The sequence below is a fragment of the Miniopterus schreibersii genome (assembly GCF_964146895.1).
Source record: "Miniopterus schreibersii genome assembly, chromosome: 16".
Taxonomy (NCBI): Eukaryota; Metazoa; Chordata; class Mammalia; order Chiroptera; family Miniopteridae; genus Miniopterus; species Miniopterus schreibersii.
In genome coordinates this window covers 599,776-620,391 of record NC_138116.1, presented here as the reverse complement: position 1 = coordinate 620,391, position 20,616 = coordinate 599,776, and the positions used below count along the sequence as shown (strand labels likewise).

The 20,616-nt window shown below is 64.7% G+C and overlaps 1 protein-coding gene across 2 annotated transcripts; it reads right to left on the bottom strand.

Moving 5' to 3' along the window:
• Positions 1-1,336: 1,336 nt before the first annotated feature.
• On the bottom strand, positions 1,337-8,695 carry NOTUM (notum, palmitoleoyl-protein carboxylesterase). Of its 2 annotated transcripts, none has more exons than XM_081162513.1 (12): positions 8,648-8,695; positions 6,989-7,329; positions 5,886-5,938; positions 5,685-5,780; positions 5,233-5,293; positions 5,054-5,112; positions 4,579-4,681; positions 3,822-4,013; positions 3,593-3,693; positions 2,870-3,017; positions 2,220-2,267; positions 1,337-2,001 (listed from the first exon to the last, which is right to left on the bottom strand). In XM_081162513.1, exons 2-12 carry the CDS (start codon positions 7,321-7,323, stop codon positions 1,695-1,697), a joined length of 1,503 nt encoding a protein of 500 aa, XP_081018639.1. In that variant the 5' UTR covers positions 7,324-7,329; positions 8,648-8,695; the 3' UTR covers positions 1,337-1,694. The 2 variants fall into 2 exon arrangements, with proteins under 2 accessions (XP_081018639.1, XP_081018640.1); XM_081162514.1 differs by having other exon boundaries at positions 8,643-8,649.
• Positions 8,696-20,616: the final 11,921 nt, after the last annotated feature.

Below are 20,616 nucleotides of genomic sequence, written 5' to 3'. Positions count from 1 at the left end.
CACACCTCTGCCTTCTTTCCAGAACTGTGGGGACAAAGAGCTCATTCTCTCAGGGAAACCCCGTTGGGCCTGATCCACAGGTGACGCGGTCGATGAACCCGCCAGGCCCGAGACACACAAAGCCACCCGATCCCTTGAGCCCGCCTCCGAGGGAGCGGGAGGGGCGGCCGTGGAATCCGGAACCCCGGGAGGGCGCTGGCGTCCCCGCAGCCGCGGTCCCTGCACAAAGAGCTCACCCCTGGGCGGCACCCCCAGCCCCCAGCTCCGAGGGCGCGGCGGGCCCTGCCCCGGCCCCTCCCTCCCGGCGGTCTCCGGGCAGGTGAGGTGGGGCCAGGCTGCGGGCTCCCTGACGCCTGCGGGCGGAGGCCCAGAGTGGAGCCCAGGCTGCCCTGACCCTACATCCCACCACGGAGCCGCTCTGGGCCTCCCTTGATGTACCTGAATACTGGGGTTTCTAACAAAACCTACCTGTAGGGCAGCCGGGAGAAGGACGTTCTGTGAGGGACTCGATGCCGGGAGCGCTCGGGAAGCCCCACCCCGCGGGTGTCTCCCCGGGCACGCTCGCCCACCGTGATGCCAACACCGGCTACCCGTCGCGGACCGCGAACGTCACATGGCGCAGCTCTCGCAGGGCCCACGGTACCGGGCGAGGCGACCGCAGCTGTGAGGCGTGTGCGTGTGTGCGCGTGTGCATGCGTGTGCATGTGTGTGCCCATCTTCCCTGGGGGCCGGGTCCTCCGGGACCTTCCATGGAAGGACTCGCACCCGTTCTCTGGGCCGCAGGGGGCGTTTTCACCCTCACGGTCTAAGCATCTTTCAAATCCCGAGCCCCGTGCGTGACCCCAGTAAGAATAAATGCGGCGCAGGCTGGAGAGGATCTTAGCTGAGTGGGAGGGTTCCCCGGGGTGATCCTGTTTTCCCGGCGGTGACAACCTCCTGAGCGTGCGAGCGCCGAGGGGTGCGCTGTGAGCCGGCGCTGTGGGCGTCCCCTGCATGTCACTCGGACAGCAAAGTAAACAGAAACGTGGGCTGCTGTCCCCACGCTGAGGCCTCTGCTCCGCGTGTCGGCCAAACGGGCCTGTGAAAGGGCCTGGAGTGGGCCCTGGGTGGGTGTGGGTCCCGGGTGGGTGTGGGCCCCGGGGTGGGTGTGGGCCCTGGGGTGGGGGTGGGTGTGGGCCCCCGGGTGGGTGTGGGCCCCGGGTGGGTGTGGGCCCCGCCCATCTCCCCCTACTCTGGGCCTGGGGGGAAGGTCAGCGGGGGTGTGTGTGCAAAGTGGGCCCACGGCCCATTCACATAAACACGTCCGGACAGAGGAGCTCTTTTGTTATCTTTTTTTATCGTTATTTAAAAAATATATGTTACAAAACAATATCGCTCATCATATATTTCTCGCTTAATTTCCTTTTTAAAAAAATTAAAGTAATAAAAAAGTCACTTTATAAAATAATACGAAAGGGCAGGAGAGGCCAGGGCTGGCTGGGGGCCGGGAATCCAGTGCTCTGGCTCCCCCCGCGGCCGGGGCGGGGGCGGGCGTCGGAGGGTCCCGAAGCCACCATGTCCGGCCGGGCCTCCCGCAGGCAGAGGGGCAGTGAAGGCTGCTGGGGGTGGGCGTCCAGGCCCGGCGTGGAGGACAGCCAGGCCCTGTCCGTCCTGGGAGGGGCGGGCAGGTGGCGGGGGGCCCTCCGGCGGGACCCCTAGCTCCCGCCGCTCAGCATCCCCAGGAGCTTGCTGGGCTCCAGGCCCTGCTGCTGCGCCATGGTCTGCACGTCGAAGCCCATGTGCATGAGGAACTGGGCCACGTTCATCTCCTGCCCCGTGAACTGGTCCCGGATAGTGGGACACGAGGGGTTGCAGTGGGGCCAGGAGCAGCTGTCCACCAGGTGGACCGGGCAGCCCTTCAGGGGGGTCTTGCCGGCCTTGTGGTTGTCGTGGAGGCTCCTGTCCCAGCAGTGAAGTGCCCGTGGCAGCGAGGTCCCCTTCACCTGGACGTCCGTCCAGTGGCTGCGGACAGAAACCCAGGCGGGGGTCACTCGGGGTGTGGCCAGAGCAGGCGCCAGCCGGTTACCGCTGAACTCCTGCCACACGGCTGGCTGCCGAGAGGCTTTGCGCAGGGCCTGGGGGTACAGGGCCTGGGGGGGCCGGCGGGCAGGTGGCCGGGGTCTGCGGGCTCAGAGCGAGAGGCGCAGGCACGAGCCGGTTCGCGGCCGGGGGACACTGACCTTCGCAGGATGATCTCGTGGGAGAGGCAGGCCGGGGCAAAGCTGGCCCTGGGTGGAGGGGACAGCGGGTGAGCGGCAGGCCCGCCTCGGCCCTTCCCCACCCGACCCCCACAGGTCAGTCACTCCCCCGGGGGCCTGTCCCCACCCGCCCGGACCGTCCCTGCTAACTCTTGTCCCTTCCTGCCTCCAGATCCTGTTTGGCGCCCGCCTCCTCCGGGAACAGCCAGCCGGGCAGTGGTGGGAGGCCACCCCGGACAGGCAAATGTTGTACCTTTTTTTTTTTTTTTAAAAATATATCTTTATTGATTTCAGAGAGAGGAAAGGAGAGGGAGAGAGAGAGACAGAAACATCAATGATGAGAGAGTCACTGATTGAGCCCACAACCCGGGCATGTGCCCTGACCGGGAATCGAACCCCGATCGCCTGGATCCTAGGTCGACGCTCAACCGCTGAGCCACGCCCGGCCGGGCTTTTTTTTTTTTTTTTTTTTTAAATTTGGGTCTCTCCTCTGCCCAAATACATCTTGTTCTTAATTTTTTAATTTATTGATTGACTTGAGAGAGGGAGAGGAAGGAAGAGAGAAAGAGAAACGTCGGGAGCTCTCTGTCCAGGTCAGGTGGGCTGCTGCCCAGGGAGGGGCCGGCACTCACGACACGTCCTTGAGCGTCTGTCGCAGCTCCCGGCCCACGTTCTGGATGTACAGCCACTGGCCCTCCTGCACCGGCTGTCCCGTGAGGTGCACGTTGTCCACAGTCAGCTGGGCCTCATCAAACAGCCACTGCACCACGAACACTGGGCCTGGGGCGGGGGACGGCTCAGCTGGGTCTCTCTTCGGTACTCTGACCGCCACCCCAGGCTCAGGGTCCCCCAGTCCCGGGCCAGCTGGCCTCTTCCCTCAGATGCCAGGCCCGCACAGCGTCCACCTTAGCACCCACCCTTCCTCGAAGAAGCACCTTGTTACGCCCACCCCCCTACTGCCACCTTGGTCTGGCTCCCAGGGGCTCACTCTGACCAAAGCTGGGGAATGATGTGTCTTTGCACGGGGACCTCACTACTCCCCAGCAGTCAGGGGTGGGAAGGGCTAGCCCAGGCCCCACCCAAGAGCAGCACTGGAGTCAGCTCCACAGCAGGCTCCTCACTGCGGGAGTGGACAGTGATCCCCCACCCCCACCTGTCCCCGTCTGCCCTGGACCAAGGGGACTCAGTGCTGAGACCTGGAGAGTCCCAGGCAAACGGGGTGGGGCTCCGGCTGCTCCAGCTCAGGGCAGTGGCCTGGGCCCGGCCTCTGGGGGCTGGGCTCCAGGCTGGATTTCAGGAGGCTCAGGAGGTCCCCCCGCCCGTGTGCCCCGCGAGCCCCAAGCTGGCTCACTCACAGCGCAGGGTGGGGTAGACCTTATAGCCAAAGAAGCAGTTCCACTCTTCGCCCTCCTTGAACTGGCCCCGGCAGCGCTCCGGCACCATCCCGTTCCAGTACCTGGGCCACAGCTGCAGGTCAGGCTCGCCCTGGGCCCCACCTCAGGCTCCTTCACCCCCAGACAGACTCCGCTCTCCCCCAGGCCCGCCGCCCGGGCGCCCGGGAGCCCGGCCTCCCTCCCGGGTCACCTGATGCCCCGGCGGATGGCCTCGGTGGGCGCGCAGGTGACCGTGTCGATGCAGTCGGTGCGCCGGTACTGCTTGTTGTCCAGGAACCAGCCCGAGTCGACCAGGCCCCGCACCTGGACGGCCGGGTGGCCCAGCTCCTGCAGCTGCTCGGCCACGCGGTCCACGTTCAGCAGCACCCCAGTGCCCCCCGCGCTGCAGGGAAGATGGGATGGAGGAATGCTCAGCCCCCAGGGCGCGCCTGGCCCCAAACCCATGCGATCCTGATAAACGCCTGAACGGCCAACACATTCCTTGCCCAGGGCAAGGCCCGTGGGTCTTTCGGGGCCCTGGAGGCAGAGGAGGGGCTGGCAGAGCTCCAGGCACTGACTGGGCCGCTGGGTGGCAGGTTGCCCGCTAACTCCCATCGCCGCCTCCCTTCCCCTCTCTCACTATCTGCCTCGGCTTCCTTACCTGAAAATAAAGATGTGCTATGTGGCCTTAGCCCTTCAAACATGCCACAGACACCCCAAGGGTCCCCTGGCCAAGTGAGACCCCAGCCTACGGGGATCCCCGGCCTCAGAGAAGGTACACTGGTCTGCAGCTAACTGCTAACCAGCCACCTAGCTCACGGGGGTCCAAGGCGTCCCTCACGCCCACAGCCATGGGGTCCACGAGCATCCTCTAGGGTTTCCAGCTGCAGTGGGTGCCTGCCCAGGCCTGGCAAGGCTGGAGCCCGCCTGTCCGCCCCCCACACCCCCCAGGCCCCTGCCAAGCCCACCTGCTCCCTGCCAGCAGCAGCACCTTGGCCCCACTCAGCCCTTTGCCCAGGAGCTCTCGAACCACCTCCTGGATGATGAGGGTGCCCATGAAGGCATATTCGTCTGCTCGGAGAAGGGGGGTGGCTTAAAGGGGGGCCCGACAGAGAGCCGGGCCTCCACCTGCCGGGTTGGAAGGAGGAGGGGTTCTCGCTGGGGGCTGGGGGGGCTGCCAGGGGTTGGTACCAGGGGATGGGTACACCGGTGGGCGGTGAGTCAGGTGCACGATCGTGCCGGGGACCCCTCCCCACGGACCAGCCAGGAGTGGGGATCCCCACGGGGGCCAGGCCAGCCAGGGACCAGCGGGCGCCCTGGGACAGGCTGGGTGTTAGGGGTTAGAGGGGGTGACACGGCTGGAGGTCTGTGTTCCCGGGGAGCCTGGTCCTCCCTGCCCCGGGGGGTTGGGGAGGGGGGGGTTGGGGAGGGCAGGGGACTCACTCTTGTCGGACTTGGGTGAAGCCCCACTCCAGACGTCACTGGAGCAGTAGGGGATGAAGCTGCAACAGAGGGACAGTGAGCCTGCTCAGCTCCCCCACTGCGAGCCCCAGGAAGGGCCCCCCAGGGAGGGCAGGGCCCCCCAGAACAGGAAGCCCAGGGGGGACCCCCGTCGCCCTTACACCATGTTGGCGTTCCACCAGTGGGGGTTTTCCTCCGGCTGGGAGGACAGGATCCCAGTGCCTGTGGGGAGGGACGGAGTCAGGGGGCCCGCGGAAGGGGGTGTGCAAGGGGGGGCTATGGAAGGGCCGGGCGTGGGGGCTTCCTGGTTGGTCCCCACGGGGTGGGCGGTCATGCGGGCCAGAGCCAAGGTGGCTGGGACGTGAGGGACAGGCGGTCATCGCGGCCAGGACGCCCCGCCAGTAGGTGACACCGGCTGTGCCCCCCCCGCCCCCCGCGACGGCCCCGGGAAGCTCCCCGGGCGCTAGGAAGCCGTCGGGGCAGGTCGGGTACCCCCACCTTAGGGACTCCGGGGACCGGGCGGAGTGGGGCCTCTTGTCCGAGGGAGGGACGCCAGCGCGGGAAAGGGGGAGCCCCGGGAGCCCCCCCCGGGGCGGGCCCGCGCCCTGCTGACCTGTGCGGGTGCGCGGCCAGTCGCCCGAGCCCATGAGGCGCCGCATCGAGTTGTACCGCGAGTCGCAGCTCTCCCGGCTGAAGCAGTACCAGCCGCCTGCGGGCACAGCCCGCCGCTCAGGCCGCGCCCACCCCGCCCGCGGGCACAGCCCCGCGCACCCGCCCGCACCCGCCCACCCGCCGCCGGGGCTCCGGGACGCACCTTCGAGAAACAGCAGCCACCGCCGACTGCCCTTGGACTCCTTCAGGTAGTAGCTGCAGGGGGGGAGGGCGCGCGGGGCGCGGTCAGGGGGTGCGGCCCCCGCCCCCGAGGCAGGGTCGGTCCACCTGTCGCCGGGCGCGCGCCGGCCGCCAGGGGGCGCCCGCGGCCCGACCCGCACGGAGCGCACCGGCGGCCAGCGCCCGCCAGGCCCGGGAGGTGGCGCTCGCGGGTCGGGGAAGGGCGGCGAGGGGCTGTGTGGTCCGTGGAAAATCCCCACGGCCCGCCCCGCGCGGGACCGGCTGTAACCTCGGCGCCGGCGGCCGGGCGGCGCGGGGGGGGGAGTGTCTTCGCCAGGGCTCGGGACCCTCCTGGGACGCGCGGGGGCACTTGGAGAGTGCCAAGGGCCCTCGCGGGGGGAGTGTGCGCGGGGCGGGGGCGCGGGGACGGGCCGCGCGCGTGAAGGGGCGCGGGCGCCACCGAGACGGGGTCGCAGCCTTCCTACCGAGGCGCGGCCTCAGCCCCGCTCCTCGGGTTGCCGACTCGCTGGGCGTGTGGGGTCCCGACCTCCTCCCCACGCGCAGCCTCGCATCCTTCCTGTATATCGGACCCGCTCCCCAGGTCCTTGCACCACCTGCGCCCCCCTCCCGGGTCCTCGGCCGGCTGGGATCCCCGGCAGCCCCGGGGATGGGGGTGGGGGTACAGCGGGACTCTCCCCGCCCCGTTGTGTCGCCTCCTCCTGTTGGAGCCAGGGCCACTCGAGGACTGCCATCTCCCCGCCCCGGGCCCGAAGGACACGAGCAGAGGGTCTGGGCACTGGTGGCCGAGGGGTCAGTGCCCGGGCTGGCCCGGGACCAGCGTCTCAAGCGCGGTCCCCAGGCCCCGCGCGGCGGGTCACGGAGCCGGGCCCTGCCAAGGCCCGACGGGAGCCCCGTCCCCTGGGGCGCGAACCGCCTGGGCCGTGGGGAGGGTCCAGCGCAGAGCCTCCCCCTGGGGCCAGGGGGGCGACGGCGCAGCGCCGCTGCGACGAGGCGGCCGCGAGCCCGGCGGGAGCCACCAGCAGGGGCGCGCCGGCCGCTCGGTCGGGGCGGGCGGAGGCGGCTTACCCGGCGGGGCTGCCATCGTTGCAAGTCACCGACGTGTTGAGCAGAAGGTGCAGACGCAGGTCCTCGTTGAGCTGCTGCGCCGAGCAGGGGTACAGGGACTGCGCCAGGCTCTTGACCTGCGCCATGAAGCTGTCCATGTTGCCCTCCACGGCCGTGAAGTCCAGCGGGAAGCTCTCCACCGGCTGTCCGGCCGCGGGCGCCGCCTCGGCTCGCTGCGGGGCCGGCTGCGGGGGCGGCTGCTGGCCGCGGCGCCGCCAGGTCTTCCTGCCCTCGCCGCCCCCGGCCCAGTGCAGCAGGCTCAGCAGCAGCAGCAGCGCGCGCGCCCCTCGGCCCATGGCCACCTGCGGGGAGCAGACGGCCGTGAGGCGGCGGCGGGGGGGGCGCCGGGCCGGGGGCGTCGGGGCTGCGGGGCGCGCGCCGCGCCTGCCGGCCCGCGGGGCTCCCCGCGCCGGGCCGGGCCGCGGAGGCGCGGGAGGTGGGCGTCGAGGCGCTCGGGGCCGGACGCCGTGGCCTGGGCAGCTCGGGCTCCGCGCGCAGCCGGCCGCGGGCAGCGCAGGGTCTGGGTGCGCTGGCTCCGGCCCGCGCCAATGAGCGGCGGGGGCCGAGCCTGGGCGTAGTTTGCGGGGGCCGCGGCGGCCCGGGTGCCCGCGCGTTAGATGTGCCGCCGCCGCCGCCGCCCGGGCTCGGCGGAGGGGGAGGGGACCGCGCTCGCTCTTTTCTTGGCGGAGGCATCGCCTTTTCTTCCCAAACCGCAAGCCTGACGGAGGGGCCTGGACTACCCCGCCGCGGCCGCCGGAGGCGCTCCCGGCCCGGCTCCGTGGGGGGCAGCGGGACCCACGGCCCCGGCGGCTCCCTTGGCCGCGGCCAGCCCGGCGCCGCTGCCCCCACCCCCGGGACGGCGAGGGGGCGGCGGGGCAGGAGCGGGGCTCTTCGGAACCGGGGGGCGCTCCGCCCGCCGCTCAGCGGCCGGGGCCCGACGGGCCGAGGGCGCAGGGTGGGCGCGCTCCCCTGAGCCGCTTGGGGTCCCTCTCACCTCCGCCGCCCAGGCCCGCAGTGCAGCTGGCGGGCGCGCCGGACCCGGGTCCGCAGCCCACCGCGAGCGGCCGCGCGGCCCCGGCTCCTCGGCGTCGCTCGCCCTGCACCGCCCGCCGCTGGTGCGCCCGGCTCGGCTGCCTCCCTCTCTGGAGCTGGCGCGGAGCCTCCCAGGACTTTTATCCAGCGGGGCCCCCGGGATCAAAGCGGCGGCGGACACAGGGCTCCGCGTCCAGGGGCCGCCAGCGGCGCGCGCGGGGCCTCCCGGAGGAGCGGACAGGTGTGGCCCGAGGCCCGGGCGCCCCGGCGACGTGCGGGAGGGACCGCGCTCCCCGCGAGGCGCCGCGGAGGACGCGCCCCGTCCCGCTCGCTGCCGGCGGGGCAGATTCTGGGCGGCCCTCGGCGGCGGTGGGGCCAGAGGGGCGCTGCCATCTGCCGAGGCCGCCGGGCCTCGCTGGGGTCCTGGATCTCCCCCGCGTGCGCCCTGGTTGCAGCGCGCCAGCCGAGGACCCCCCCAAACCTCTCCCTGCGCCTGCGGCCCCTGGGGTGGGGCGCGGCTGGGAGAGCTGCGGGCTTGGCGGCGGCTCAGTGACCACCAGGGACCACTGTGTGCACCCATCACCTCACCTTCCCGGCGCACCTGGGGGCACAGAGGATATTCCTTGTCAGAAATCAAAGGGGGGGGGCAGGTGTTTGCCTAGGAGGTGTTTCCCAGGGTGGGCAGGGAAACAAAAGAAAGAGAAGCGTGTATTCACCCTCCACACACACCCGGTGCCAGCCAGGGCTTTGGCAGACCGTGGCGCATTTCCCCTCCCATCTGCAGCCCCGTGGATGCCACTACGCCCATCTTTCAGAGACGGGAAACGGTCTTACCTTTTGGGACTGGAGTCTAGACCTGGGGCAGGGCTTCCTGAGCCCCCTCCTAATTCAGGGCAGTGGGCAGGCGGTGTCCCCCGGGAGGCTCCAGCGGCGTCTCCGGAGCAGGAGATCAGAGGCAGCCAGGGGCTCTGGCAACAGCTGGCCTGGCCCCTGCCTTTGTAGTCCGCCTGCCCGGCCTGCAGGGCTCCTTTGGCCCGGAGCAAGGAGTGATGAGCTGAGATTAGAAAGTTACAACCCATCCTGCACACACCCAGCAGGCAGGGCCCTTGGGCATCTCAGAGCCTGAGTTGCTGTGATGCAAACCTCGGAGCCTGAGATCCCGCTGAGGTGCCCTGGAGGTCAGCCCCGGCTGGGGTTCGCCGCAGGCCGGGGCGGGCAGGTCCTCTCCACGGGCGCTCTTGGGGCAGCTGTGCCCATTTTCCTGATGAGGGGAACTGAGGCTCAGAGAAGCTAACGGAAGTGCTGAGACTGAGCTCTGTTCGTTCGGAAACCCTCACTTGCCTCCCCCTTGTTCTGGGCTCAGCTTAGTTATTTATATTTATTTATTTTTATTTGTGTCCCACTTATTTATGCCTTCATTAGTTAGTTCTTGTATGTGCCCTGACCGGGGATCGAACCCACAACCTTGGCCTATCTGGACGCTGCTCTCCTGGGTCACTGGAGGCAGGAGCTTCAAACACAGGCCCCATCTGGGGGTGGTCTCCCCACCCCTGCGGACCCAGGCATTGGGGCGAACCTGCCCGAGAGCCCTCCAGCTCTCGAAGCCTGTGAGTCCACGTCGCTGGCAGGGACATGCTGCTCCGGGCTGGATGGCCTGCCCGCGGAGGGGCCGCGCCGGGCACCCACCTGGCTCTGAGCCGCTTCCCGGCCCGGAGGCGCCGCCGGGTGAGGCCCGTGACCTCTCTGTGGGCCTCCACTTCCTCTTCTTTAAAGCGGGGCGGTGACCGTCCCCCATCCGAGGGCTGCGGTGGGATTACGGGAGCCCAAGCGTGAAAGTGCCCGCACGGCGCGGCAGGACAGCCGCTGTGGTTGCCGGCGGGACTCCGGGACCGGGAGAGCATGCCTATTATACTCCCTGGCGTCCGCCGCGATGCGACGGAGCCTGCACGTTGGACCCAGATGGGTTCCTGTTTGGGTTTATGCGAGACTACCAGCAGGAGCGGGGAGGCGCTCAGGCCCAGCCCCCCAAGCTCCCCGCCTGTCTCCCTCCCGCCTTCCCCTGGGCGGCCGGCTGCTCGCACGGTGTCCCCTCCACTCCGACCGGCTGCCTCTGTCCCGCACTCCCGCCTCCTCCGGGGGGGCCTTCAGCTTGACCTCTGCACTTCAGACTCCCCCACTCAGAGGTTCAGCCCCCCCAGGTCTGGCGGGGTCTCCTGAGCTGGGCCTCCGCTTCCACCCCGCCTGCCCCCAGCCTGGTGGCCACTGTGGCCCCGACAAGTGGGAGGAGGGGGACCCTGGGTTGAACCACAGTGGGTCACATCCCATCCTCACACCGGCAGGAGGGTGACTGTGATGAAACACGTGGGACGTAACAGTTGTGGGTGAGGTGGGGACACACGGGAACCCGCGCCCGGCGGGCCGGGGGGTGAGGCCGTGTGGCCGCCGTGTCCCCCAGCCAGGCAGGTCCTGACGCAGTTACACAGAAGCATCAAAGGATCCGGCAGTTCCCCCAGAGTATGTCCTCAAAAGCACGATAGGTGGAAAACCCAGGCGTCCGTCCGCGAGGGGCCGACAGGCCATGCGGCCCATCCACGCGGTGGAGCCGGGATGGAGCTCCGGCGCCGGCTGCGATACGGAGGAGCCTGAGGAGCGTCAAGTGGCGCGAAACGGGCCAGACGCGGGAGGGAGGCCGCGTACTGTAGGACCCCTTACAGGAAACATCCAGGAGGGCAGGTCCACAGAGACAGGAGCAGGCTGTGGTTGCCAGGGGCGCAGGGAGGAGCGGGAGGTGACCGCTGCGGGCCGTGGGTTTCTTTGTGGGGTGACAAAGACGTTCTCAGATTGATTCTGGTGGTTGCCCAACGTCGAGAATGTCTAAATGCCGTGGAACTGGACACTTTATGGTGGGTGGTTTTATGTCGCAAAAATTTAACCCTAAAAAAAAAACCCCACAGCACCAGTGGGTCAGACCAGTGACGGTCAGCGGGCTGGACATGGGGGCACAGGGCCCCAGGCGACTGGGTGGGGTGGGGCCAGGCGAAAGGAGTGTGGGGGTTGGGGTGGGCTGGGCTGGGGGAGCCCTAGACACCCTCCTGGGGTGCAGGATGTGTTCTGTGCCCCGCGGGCTCATTAGACGGATGTCTGTGGGGCGCACGTGAGGGACGTGGCCGAGCCTGAGATCTGCACCCAGGGCCTGGCTCTGCCCTCGCTGGGCCTGAGGCTCGGCCTTCTCATCTGCACCTGCCTCACAGGTCGTGGGAGCACGAAATGAGACAAGGTGTGTCGGGCAGTGAGCAGGTACTGGACAATGTTGTTGCTCTTGGGTGGACGCTGGCCATCCCTCGGGGCCCAAGGTAGACGGACGTCCCTGGCGCAGGGGCCTCGTGGGACGTCAGGCTTGGGGATGGGCAGCAGGAACTGTGTCCCAAGGTGTCGTGCTACAGTGGTCCAACGGGCCACGGACGCCGTGACGCTGGCCACGGGACCCGGCCTTCTCTGCCCCACCCCTCTCCCCGCCCCCCTGCCGCATCTGGGTGGATTCTGTCATTCCTGCCTCTCCGCTCCCTGGTTCCCATTCAGGTGGGTGCCAGGTGCTTCTGGCTAAGCTTAGGTCCCGAGCTGCAAGGGAGCCCCGGGAAATGAGAGCCCTGAGGGGGGCCTGCCTCTTTCGGGGGGCGTCCTAGGTATCAGACGGGGCTGCAGGGGCTGTTCTAGGCCGAAGCCGTGGGGGAGGGAGCCAGGGAGGAGGGTGTGGAGGTGGTCAGTCAGTCCCTACGGGGTCCCGCCTGGGACGCTGCTCAGGCTCTGACAGACCGGTTACCCGGCCTTCGGAGCGTCGCAGTGCCCAGCAGCTCCAGGCGCAGGGCCCTTGAGTGGACGTGGGACTGCCCCACGCCACATGGCCGCTCCCTCCTGGGGCCCCCGAGGGCCCTGAGCCCGAGGGCAGGCGGCTCTGGGCTCCAGCAGCTGCCTGTCGTCTGGGGACCAGCTGTTGCCTGCCGGTCTCACCCGCCCCGCCTCGCACAGCCACCTGGGCGGCTCCGAGCCCCAGCTGCTGGCGTCTGAGGCACAGGAGGGCAGGGAAGCAGGGCAGGCCCCCCCCCCCCGCTTACTCTGAGGGGAGGCCCTGCTCCCCAGACAGCCGAGAGCCCATCTCAGCTCTGGGCCGGGGAGGGGCCTCAAGGCCAGGCCGTGCAGTCTCAGAGTCTGAATCCTCATTTGGTTTCCCCGGAGCCCCCCCTTCCCCACGGTAGGAACCCCCCTTGGCCTCATATCCTTGATGAACAAAGCCCCCCACCTGGAGCTGTCTGGAGCGGGGTCTGGGGTGGGGAGCTGGGACTGCTGGGGCAGGTCCAGGCCTTTCACGGACAGTTCCCAGGCCTGATGCTGGGAGACATCCCCTCCTGGGGACCAGATGGCTGTTTGCAGGCCTGGCACGAGCAGCCTTGGGGTCACCTGGTGGAAGGGACCACACCTACCTCTTGCCCTGGGATTGAGAGCACCTGGAAGTCAGAGCCCCCTTCTCTTAGGGGTGAGAGCCCCCAGGGCCGCCGGCGGAAGTTGAGTCCTGGATGCTCCCGTCACTCGGCTGTGACTCTCCCCACCCCCACCCAGGGGGCCTTGGACCTCACTAGTTACTAGGCAGGACCTACCCTCCTCTCAGCACCCCTGCCCCAGGCTGAAGGGCCCTCCTGGGTGCCGGCCTGCAGTGGGCCTTAGGTACCTGGAGTGTCAGAGTCTCCCCCAGCCCAGGCCACATTCCAGAGCCGGGGGACGGCAGGCCTGGGACCGAGGGGAGGGCTTCCTGCACACCCTGGACACGGCCTCCTGGGTGTCCTGGGAGCCTCCCGGACCTGCCAGATGTGCTTGCTGTTCACCGCACAGGTGAGGAAGGGGAAGGGGAAGCCGGCTGCCCCGGCCCGCGGGAGGCGGGAGGCGGCTCCTCCTCAGTTCTCCCAGCTGCTGGCTTGGCTGGGCCCTAACGAGCTCCAGGCCGTCTGGGCCCCATCTGTGCAGCCTGCTCGTCCCCGGCGCTCACTGCCACAGCGGCTGCAGGCCAGCGTGGCCAGCCGGCCATGTGACCTTCGGCCCACCCTCCCTCCCGCCCTGTGATCCGCACGTGGCCTCTGGGGAGGCAGAAACAAACCCTCAGATCTGCCCCTGGGAACCTGTCAGCGCCAGCGACATCAAAGGGGGCAGCAGGCCTCGGGCGCGGATGCTTCTCTTAAAGGGCCACGCCACGATCTAATTCAAAGCAGATCCTGGGAACAGCTGTCGGGCCTCTCCCTGGGAGGAAGGGAGGGAGGGCCCGAGGGAGCTGGAAGGTGGCGGTCCCTGCCCTCGCCAGGCCCGTCCCTGCCCTCGCCAGGCCCGTGTCTGCCCTCGCCAGGCCCGTCCCTGCCCTCGCCAGGCCCGTCTCTGCCCTCTCCAGGGCCCATCTCTGCCCTCGCCAGGCCCGTCCCTGCCCTCGCCAGGCCCGTGTCTGCCCTCGCCAGGCCCGTCCCTGCCCTCTCCAGGTCCTGTCTCTGCCCTCTCCAGGGCCCATCTCTGCCCTCGCCAGGGCCCGTCTCTGCCCTCGCCAGGCCCGTCTCTGCCCTCTCCAGGTCCCGTCTCTGCCCTCTCCAGGGCCCGTCCCTGCCCTCGCCAGGCCCGTCTCTGCCCTCTCCAGGGCCCGTCTCTGCCCTCGCCAGGCCCGTCTCTGCCCTCTCCAGGGCCCGTCCCTGCCCTCGCCAGGCCCGTCTCTGCCCTCGCCAGGCCCGTCCCTGCCCTCTCCAGGCCCGTCCCTGCGTCGCTTCTCAGAGCCGGTCAGGGGGCAGGTGGGGATTGTGCTGAGGGTCCGAGCGGGTCCCTCACCCTCCACCTGGGAGTCACCGTCCATTTCTCAGAGAAGGACACTCGGGGCTGAGCAGGGGCCCCAGTCCAGGGTGGTGACTGTTCTGCCCCCTGTTGGGGTAACAACTTAGAAACTCATTTCATGAAGTCAATAGCGTGGCTCGGTTGGTTGCGGGTTCAATCCCCGGTGGGAGTGTGCGGGGCAGGCAACCAACCAATGTTTCTCTGTCACATTGATGTTTCTCTCTCTCTCCCTTCCTTTCTCTAAAAATCAATTAAAAAAAAAAATAGCGTGATCTCTCCTGCACGTGTGTGAGTTGAGGTTCTTACCTGCCCAGGTGTCTGTCCCGCCTGGAGGCTACCGAGTGAAACCTGATGTGGGACTGCCTCGTGCACAGGGCTGGGGTGGGGAGGCAGGAGGGGTCCCCGAGGATCACAGACCCGCTCGACGGAGCCCTGCCCTGGCTTGGGGACACCAGGGCTAGACAGCGGGTTTATCTTAAGGCGGAGGGAGGAAATGAAGAAACAGGTGCCTGAGGGGCTTGCGACTCGATGTCAGGAGGGCCAGGACGGGCCCCAGGCTCCCTACAGCCGGCCGGGGGGGGGGGGGGGGCGCTGCTCCCAGCATGTCCTGTGTGGCTCCAACTGCCCGGGAAGGCAGCCCTGCGGCCCCTCGGGTTTTCAGATGAATGGAGGGCCGGGCAGCCAGGAGGTGGCAAAGCTCAGGTCGGCCCAGGTAGGGGAGCCTGGACCTCGTGCCCTGACCACACCCGAGGGTGCCAGACACCCTGCGCCATCCTATGTTACATCCCACGGGGACACTCTGGTGGTAGCATGCTGTGCGGGGGCGCAGAGCTGGGAGCGGCCTGGGCGGGGTCACGGGGGCTGCAGTGAACCGTCACCTGTTGTGTAAGAGGGAAGGAGAGGAAGACTCGACCTCCGGGCCCCTGACCATCCTGAGCCTCCGCTCACCTTCGTGAGAACAAAGGCTCCCAGCCCTGGGAGAAGGTGGTTTCCTGGGGTGAGCGGAGCCGGCGAGGAGGGAGGAATCCTTTCTGCTATGTCTCGTCTCACATGCGCCACTTTTTTTAAAAAAAATATATTTTTATTGATTTCAGAGAGATGAAAGGAGGGGGAGAGAGAGAGAGAGAAACATCAATGATGAGAGCGTCATTGATCGGCTGCAGCCCCCACCCGGGCCTGTGCCCTGACCGGGAATCGGACCCCATCGCCTGGATCCTAGGTCGTCGACGCTCAACCGCCGAGCCACGCCCGGCCGGGCGCCACTTTTGAATCAAATAGATGTTTTGTATAGTCCAATATAACATTAAATCATCAACAAGGGTGAAAAAGACCTTAAAGTTCAGCAATACGTGAATATAACTGTTCAGAAATAAATGAACCTGTGCATTGCGTTGACGTGACCGCACCGAAGGAAAAACTTAATTCAAGCGGCTTTTGAACACAATGCCCTGCTTTTCTTTAGTGGAATGTGTCCTGAAGACAAAAATAACCACCGAGCGATCCTGACGTTTCCTCGGTAGGTCTGTGGTTAGTAGTGGGATCGCCGTAGTCATTTCCGAAGCTATTTGGAGGGTGCTTTGGAACAGGGCAAATAAGTGTCTTCACGATACTGAACGCAGGGGCTCTCGCTGTGGAGAAAGGGATATTCGAGTGAACCATGTAGATTTGCCTTTTTTTTTTTTTTGTAGATCAAAAATGGTCGAACATTGACAATTTCGTGCAATTCAACCAGAAAGAAATAGGGAATGAGGGCAGAGGAGGAGGGAGCCCGAGGGGCGGCTTGCAGTGCAAGGCGCTCGGGCGCGTTCAGGACGTAGCTCCGTCCCGAGGGGGCCGGGAAGCAGGGGCACCCCAGCGGCCTCGAGCACCCTCCGCTCCGGACCTTGGCTTCTAACTCTCACTCCCCTCGGAAGGGGCCAGGGGCTGTTCTGAGAAACGCCGGGTTCCCGGCGGGCACAGGGACTGTCCCGGGTGAGCCTCGCGGAGGTAGGAGTGGGAAAGTGCCCAGAAAATGATCGAAACATGTCAGAAGCGTGGACAAACCCCGGCCGGCTCAGGGGAGGCCTCAGAAGCTCAGGGACAGGATGTGACCACAGGGAACGGTCCGGCCAGCGTAAAAGGTGCTGACTAAAGGTGGGTCATGCTGCTGGTCACGTCCAGGGCGCCCTGAGCCCTGCAGCTTCCCTGACAAAGGTCGGTCTTTACCCTCAGTGAGCCTGTTATCTTTGTGCATCTAAGATAACAAACCTTAAAAAAATGCCTGGGCCGTTTCCCGATCCCAGAGCCCTGCCCTGGGGCCCGCCCTGAGCACAGAACGCAGAGCCCCTCGCTGTCACCTTGTTACCCACATAGCGTCTCCGCGTGTGTGCTGGAGCCGATAAGCATCTTGCACCCGACCGTGTACAAGCCTGTGTGTCTCTGTCTTACTCTATCCGATCCCAGAGGTTTCCCCCCACTTGGCTTTCTCCGGCCCCCCGGACCTGCCATGGACGGATTTCGTGGGACCTCCTTACCTCTCTTGAACCTACCATGTAAAATAAGCTGTAGGACGGCTGTGCCGTCCGCCGGAGCGTTTTTCTCAATCTGTTGAGATCTTGCTTCCTGTCAGTTGTCATCAGTTTGAGTCAAATAAACTCATAAAAATCCCCTGGACGTTTCTGACGTCGACGAAAGGGAGCAGGAAGGCCGAGGGTGAGGCGATACCGACGTTCGATCTCCCAAAGTTGTGCAACAGCTGGGCGGTCCGATGGGCGCGCGGCCTCGCTCTTAGGAAACGCGCACAGAAGTGTTTGCTGGCCAAGGCACACATGTTGTTTTACTCTCAAATGGTTCAGGAAAACATTACATGTATGTGGAGAGAGACAGACGACAAAGCAGATGGGGCAACGTGTAAACAACGCCGAGTGTGTCTGAAAGATGCACGGGAGTTCCTGGCGTGGCGCGTGAGACTTTCTTCTACGTTTGAAATAATATAAAAATACCCCCCCCCCCATAAAAGGAACATAGGAACCAGCTCAAAGGGGAGGGGGCGCTTACTGACTGAATTTGGATCAATTTGAGCATCAGAAAGACTAATGGGATGGAAAAAGAATCCATGAGTTCGTATTAATATTTAAGAATTTTTGAAAAAAGGGGGAAGCATTTCTTTTTTAATCCTTGCCCGAGGATATATTTTTCCATTGCTTTTCAGAGTAGGAGGAGGGAAGAGAGAGACACACACGCATCGATGGGTTGCCTCCTGCACTCTCCACCCGACCGTGGCCGGGAATCGAGCCTGCAACCCAGGTACGTGCCCTTTGCCAGAATGGAACCTGGGACCCTTCAGTCCGGGAGCTGATGCTCTAACCACTGGACAAACCCAGCTAAGGCTCTTTTTCTTTTATTTTTTATTTACTTTTTAAATATATCTTTACTGATTTCAGAGAGAGGAAAGGAGAGGGAGAGAGAGATAGAAACATCAATGATGAGAGAGTCATTGATCGGCTGCAGTCCCCAACCCGGGCATGTGCCCTGACCGGGAATCGAACCCTGATCGCCTGGATCCTAGGTGGACACTCAACTGCTGAGCCACACCCGGCCGGGCTCTTTTTTTAAAAAAATTGAATCTATTAGGGTGACATTGGTTAATAAAATTATATAGGTTTCAGGTGTATAGTTCTATAAATACATCATCTGTGTATTAGCGTTTCTTGACCAAAAAGATGCCTATTAAATGTAGAGGGAATGATAAAATTGGAAAGCTACAATGTTGCACCCACAAATGTAATGATGGGTTCAGGCAAGGACCATCCAGCTATAAGTCTGCTGGGTAATTGGTTACTGGAGAAACATTGTATTTATGGCTTATTTGCTCTACTAGGGGCCTTGGCCCTGGAAGAATCTGGCAGACCAGGTGTTTAAACTTCATGTCCCCGCTAAGTGAACAAACTGATGTCCTGGATATCCTGATGGGCTGTCATCTATGCTGCGTCACACTCCAAACGTTTAACCCCAGGACAGGGTCGGGAAGAACAACCCGTGGAAGATTCTAAAGGGAACAGGTCTGGACTCTTCAAAAATGCCACTGTTGTGTAAAGTTAAAACAAACCCGAGATGGACAGAGAGAGGCTGATAAAGGAGTGTAAACTGATGACCACCAAACCAATGTGACAACCAGCTCTTAAGGACCATTGGGGACAAGGGAAAATCTAATGTGGGCCGTGTATCAGATAGTGTTCTCAAACCCAAGACTGTTTGGTTGCTGGGTGCGGGGACGGGTGACAATTACGTAGGAGAAGGTCATCATTTTAGGAGGTGCTGAACTGTTTTGGGGGGAAGTGCCTGGACCTCTTCAACTTACTTTCGGATATAAACATACATGCAAACAGGGATGCAGAGAGAGAGGCCCATGTGATGAGATGCTGACAGTGCATCTCCGTGGAGGTGCAGAGATGAGGTGAAAAATTGGAGTTTATTGTATTAAATTTTAGCTTGTTTGTGGATGTTATTGCTTAATTGAATTTTTTATTGTGATGATTGTAGAGTCCCATAGTCCCATGCAGAGCGACACCTTGTGTACTTTGCCCACATTCCACCAAATGGTAACATTTTGCAAAATTGTAGCACAGTCTCACAGCCAGGATGGCGACCTGGAGACCACGCACCGTCTCCTTCCCGGGTCCCCGGTGCGAGTGCGCTCGGTTGTGTGCCAGGCTGTACACAGTGTAATCACGGGTGGGTTGGTGTGTCAGACCCCGAGCGGGTCCCTGGCATCACCCTCCTGGAAACACGCCCACTTCCCTCCCTCCCCCAGCCCCACCACCGCTCATGTTGGGCAGCCCTTAATTTGTCCTGTTTCTAAAATGCTGTCCTTTCCTTAACACTAGATAAGTGGGATCTAAAAGGGATAGTGTGGTACGATGTAGCCTTTGGGATGGGCTTTCTCGCTTGGCACACTTCCCAGGTGCCCGGTCCATGCTTGTCTCCTCTCGCTGGCAGCATGCTACTCCACAGTATGAACGGACCACAGGTTATTTGCTCACCTGCTGGAGCACACCTGGACTTATTTCAGTTTGGGGCTGTGAGCTGCTATAAACATGAATGTAGAGATTGTCTTTTTTTTTTTTTAAGATATCAAATTTGGAAATAAAAAATATGAGCTGCAAAAAGAGGCTGAGCTGTGTGAGCAGCCAGGTAGACTCCCCTTGACTTGCAAACCTGCCAAAGATGACCTCTGACCTCACAGTCACCTCCATGGCCTCTGCTGTGATTACGTGACCGGGAATCTGGCAGCTGAAGCCTGGAATGGAGCCCCGAGCAAAGGCACCAAGTTGCAGGAAGGGCTGGGGAAGGCAAGTCCACAGAGGCAGGCTTCCAGAAAGAGCAAACACACTGCATGGACGTGCAGGTTCTTACGGGAGGGGGGGGGCACACCCGCCTCGGGGCAGGTGAGGGCCCTCCCAGCTGTGGCGGGGTGGATGGACGTTGGTGTGTCCAGCCACGTGAATTTTTGGTTCTGGCCTGAAATAAACCTCTGTCCAGGGGGGACCCAAGGAAACTCCTGGGCACTTCCTGCCTCTGGAGGCTTGTCGAGCTGCAGGTCTAGCACCCCCAGGTCCCCACGCGGTATCCAGAGGTGGTCTCTGGGGCCTGCTTGTTTTCACAGGCACCTCACAGGGTCTTGGTCTGTCCTGCCTGGTCTTCACTAGCTCTGGCCCAGCCAGGCCACTGAGGGGAGGTGGGTCTGCCCTGCCTCTCCCGCCTCCCACTGCCCGGGTGCCCTGCCACCACTGGGCGAGAACCAGCAGCAGGAGGTGGTGGTGCACTTTGGGGACCGAGTGTTTTTTTGTCTCCCCATGAAGGGTCATTCCTCCGACAGATGTTTGCTGAGCACCCGCCCTGTGCCAGGCTGTGCTCTGCGTGTCAGTACCTTGGAGGGCCAGGCAGCCGGGCCTGCTGGGGTGGAGACAGCCAGTAAACAAGTGAGCAGTCACGTAAGGCCTGTCCCTCTGCACGTGAGGCTCTGAAGAAACCCCCACAGGCCGACGCGCTGGAGAGGCCAGGCTGGGGGCACCTTGGGGTGCAGGGGGGTCCTGATGGGTTGAAGGAAGGGGTTGGAAAGCTTGACCAGGCACCGGTCAGAAATGCCCCAAGGCCCCCTGCGCCCAGCTCCAGCAGAGGGTGAGGCCCAGGACCAGGCAGTGGCCGGCGGGGGCAGACCTGGCAGTGTCAGTGAGGCCGGCCCAGGTGGTCTCCACAGTCCCCCCACGTGGAGTCTCCAACATGCACGAGGGTGGCTGTGTCACCCACACAGGGGCTGGTAGGACCCCAAACACCCCGACTCCCGGACAGGCTCTGCCGGAGGGTCCAGCGGCTGGTGGAGTGGGCCTGGCACCGACGGCGCAGACTTGCCTGAACCTGCCCCCCCCCCGTCTGGGGCCGTCCCCTGACCCCCCCCCCAGGGACCCAGGTGACCACAGGGGACCAGGAGACGGGGTGGGGTGGGGGTGGGGGGTGGAGGGGAGGGTATGGGTGCTGCAGTGAGGGGCGCGATCGCAGGGCGAACGGGACCCAGAGGGACGCGCCGTCCCAGCCTCGGCGCGCCCGGCCCCGCGCGGAGCTTCTCTCCCGGCGTCGGATCCACGCGCCGCGCCGAGGCCCCGCGGGACGGTCGGGGCGAGCGCGCCAGGGCCCAGCTGCTGCGCGGGACGGGGCCAGGGGCG